This window comes from Zingiber officinale, chromosome 4A, assembly GCF_018446385.1.
Source record: "Zingiber officinale cultivar Zhangliang chromosome 4A, Zo_v1.1, whole genome shotgun sequence".
NCBI lineage: Eukaryota > Viridiplantae > Streptophyta > Magnoliopsida > Zingiberales > Zingiberaceae > Zingiber > Zingiber officinale.
The window spans coordinates 150,317,810-150,319,977 of record NC_055992.1 but is presented as its reverse complement, the minus strand read 5'-3'; the positions used below and the strand labels follow the sequence as shown (position 1 = coordinate 150,319,977).

The 2,168-nt window shown below is 36.1% G+C and overlaps 1 protein-coding gene across 1 annotated transcript; it reads right to left on the bottom strand.

Annotated features, from left to right (window-relative positions):
* Positions 1-490: 490 nt before the first annotated feature.
* Positions 491-1,438, bottom strand: LOC121973787 (HVA22-like protein e). Its single transcript, XM_042525140.1, has 5 exons — positions 1,367-1,438; positions 1,257-1,283; positions 1,044-1,166; positions 732-948; positions 491-636 (listed from the first exon to the last, which is right to left on the bottom strand). Exons 1-5 carry the CDS (start codon positions 1,411-1,413, stop codon positions 562-564), a joined length of 489 nt encoding a protein of 162 aa, XP_042381074.1. The 5' UTR covers positions 1,414-1,438; the 3' UTR covers positions 491-561.
* Positions 1,439-2,168: the final 730 nt, after the last annotated feature.

Below are 2,168 nucleotides of genomic sequence, written 5' to 3'. Positions count from 1 at the left end.
CCACAATCCGAAATCATAAATCCTAAGCCCAGCCTGCCTTTGACTCTGATCGGCTCTTAGAAATATAATTCCGTCTGCTATTTAAATAGATTATCTATAATTTTTTATTAATAATGTTTAATATTGTGATAGAATAATAATTAATCGCGGCCGAATGATATTTCGTTAATTAGTATATTTATTTCAATCATTAATTACCAACAGATATTTGATTCTATCATTAATTAATGACAAAATTAAAATTCTATTACTAATTCGGTCATTTTTTTTACAACTTCACGACTCCAAAAAGATATTAAGCAGGATATTTAAGTACCCTTGGTGATTAATTTATAATGATTAAATACTAAAGATTGATGATTTTTGCAAAAGTATAATTATGTTTTTATTCTAATAATATACTTTTTAAAAAAGAAAATTAGGTAAGAAGACTAGAAGAGGAAGGAAATTATGAATGACTACAAACTACTACTACAGTAGTCAAGACACAGAAAAAACAAATTCCGATGACTCAATTCACAAACACTGCGTGGTGTATATATTAATTACACAAAAGGATCTTCAATACAACAATAAGGAAAAAAAAGGAAGAAAGGAATTATTCCACTGTTGCTTGCAGTATGCCTCATGCTCCGCCTGTCATTGATCATGAACTTACAGAAATCAATAGACACACCATGACCAGAACACTGAAACACCTACTTCGAGACGAGATCAGTTAATTAATTCACCTTCTTCGAGGTAACAAACGAGAGGAACTTGTTCTTGATCTTCTTGTCTCTGGAGGCCTTGTCCTTGGGAGAGGAAGAATTAGGGTTTGTTGCTGATCCTCCAAACTCCCTCAGTTTCTCCCTCACAAATTTCTCATACACAAAGGCAGCTCCCCTGAACTGCGGCAGCACCAACCAAGCCACCAACACCAGCTTTATCTCATACCAGATCGGTATCCTGCATTTCAAACTCACAAATTAAATGATATAACATCTGAAATTATTTATAAATAACAAAAAAATATATACGGAGAATAAATATATAGCTAGTACCAGTACAAGATGGACTCGGCTGCCATTTCCATGAGGGTGAAGAAGGAGTAGAGGATCCAGTAAGCCAGCCACTGCTCGTCGTCAAGCTTCTCCGGGCTCTCCATGGCTTGAATCGATGCATACCTTATCGAATTAAGTAATTATCAGGCTTAAATCTGAAAGAAAGAAAGAAAGAAAGAAAGAAAAAATAGGTGCGAAAGTGAAGCAACTCACAAGGGATAGATCAGTGTAATGGCTGGCCTGCAAAATTAATATAGAAGAAAGTTTAGGAGTGGAAATCAATCTGTAGAACTGTAGAGGAAGAAGATTGGAGAGTTGCATACCCAGCCAAGCTGTGGAGGTGAGCGAGAAGAGTCGACAGCTGACCCATTGGTTGACTTCCTCTCGAGATGGTGAGTTCTAAGTCGTGAAGCTTGTGACTGGGTATATATATACGTTTTGAGTTTGATTACACGTGGCAGCATGAGACGACACCAACTAGATCCGGAAAATATAATTGGGAAAGTCCACCGACCACGTCGCAGGAGTGCCGTAGTCGGCGGGCATGGGTGGCACGTGCCGAGTGTGGACTGGCGAGGAGATCACGGGGCAGGTTATTATGAGCCTCGGTGTTCTTCTAAGGGTTTATAATGGGACACGTGTCGACTGATGCTGCACTTGACGGTCTCTAGTTGGCATGTTCAATTCAAAATTAATAAATTGAATTAGACTAAAAATCTAAATTGTTTTTTCATCAATTTGATTTTTCAATGTAATCGTTCGTTTTCATGTTTAGTTTAGATTTAATTTGCATCGTAAATAAAAACTTTATAAAATCGAATTAAATTAATTAGTAGTTATATACTAAATTTATATGATTTAATTCATATTAATTTCACTAATAATTTGTAATCAAGTAAATTGGGCATTCCCTAAAATGTGAAATCCATTGTATCGTCACTAGGGCTATAATTGAGCCGAGCCAAGCTCATTCTAGGGCTCGAAAAAACTACAAAGGTTCAGGTTCAGCTCAAGCGAGCAAGTTTAAACTCGAGCTCAAAAAATAAATTAAAATCATGTTCAAGTGGAATTCGAATCATGTATCTAAAATATACTAATTGACATACTCTAACCATAAACTTCTCC

Bases quoted from the DNA above. Each gene is read 5' to 3' on its own strand.
- LOC121973787 (XM_042525140.1), bottom strand. From the start codon at position 1,413: ATGGGTCAGCTGTCGACTCTTCTCGCTCACCTCCACAGCTTGGCTGG. The intron at 1,167-1,256 runs GTGAGTTGCTTC...TAATTCGATAAG, and splicing joins ATTACACTGATCTATCCCTT to GTATGCATCGATTCAAGCCA. The intron at 637-731 runs GTGAATTAATTA...GATCAATGACAG, and splicing joins CGTTTGTTACCTCGAAGAAG to GCGGAGCATGAGGCATACTG.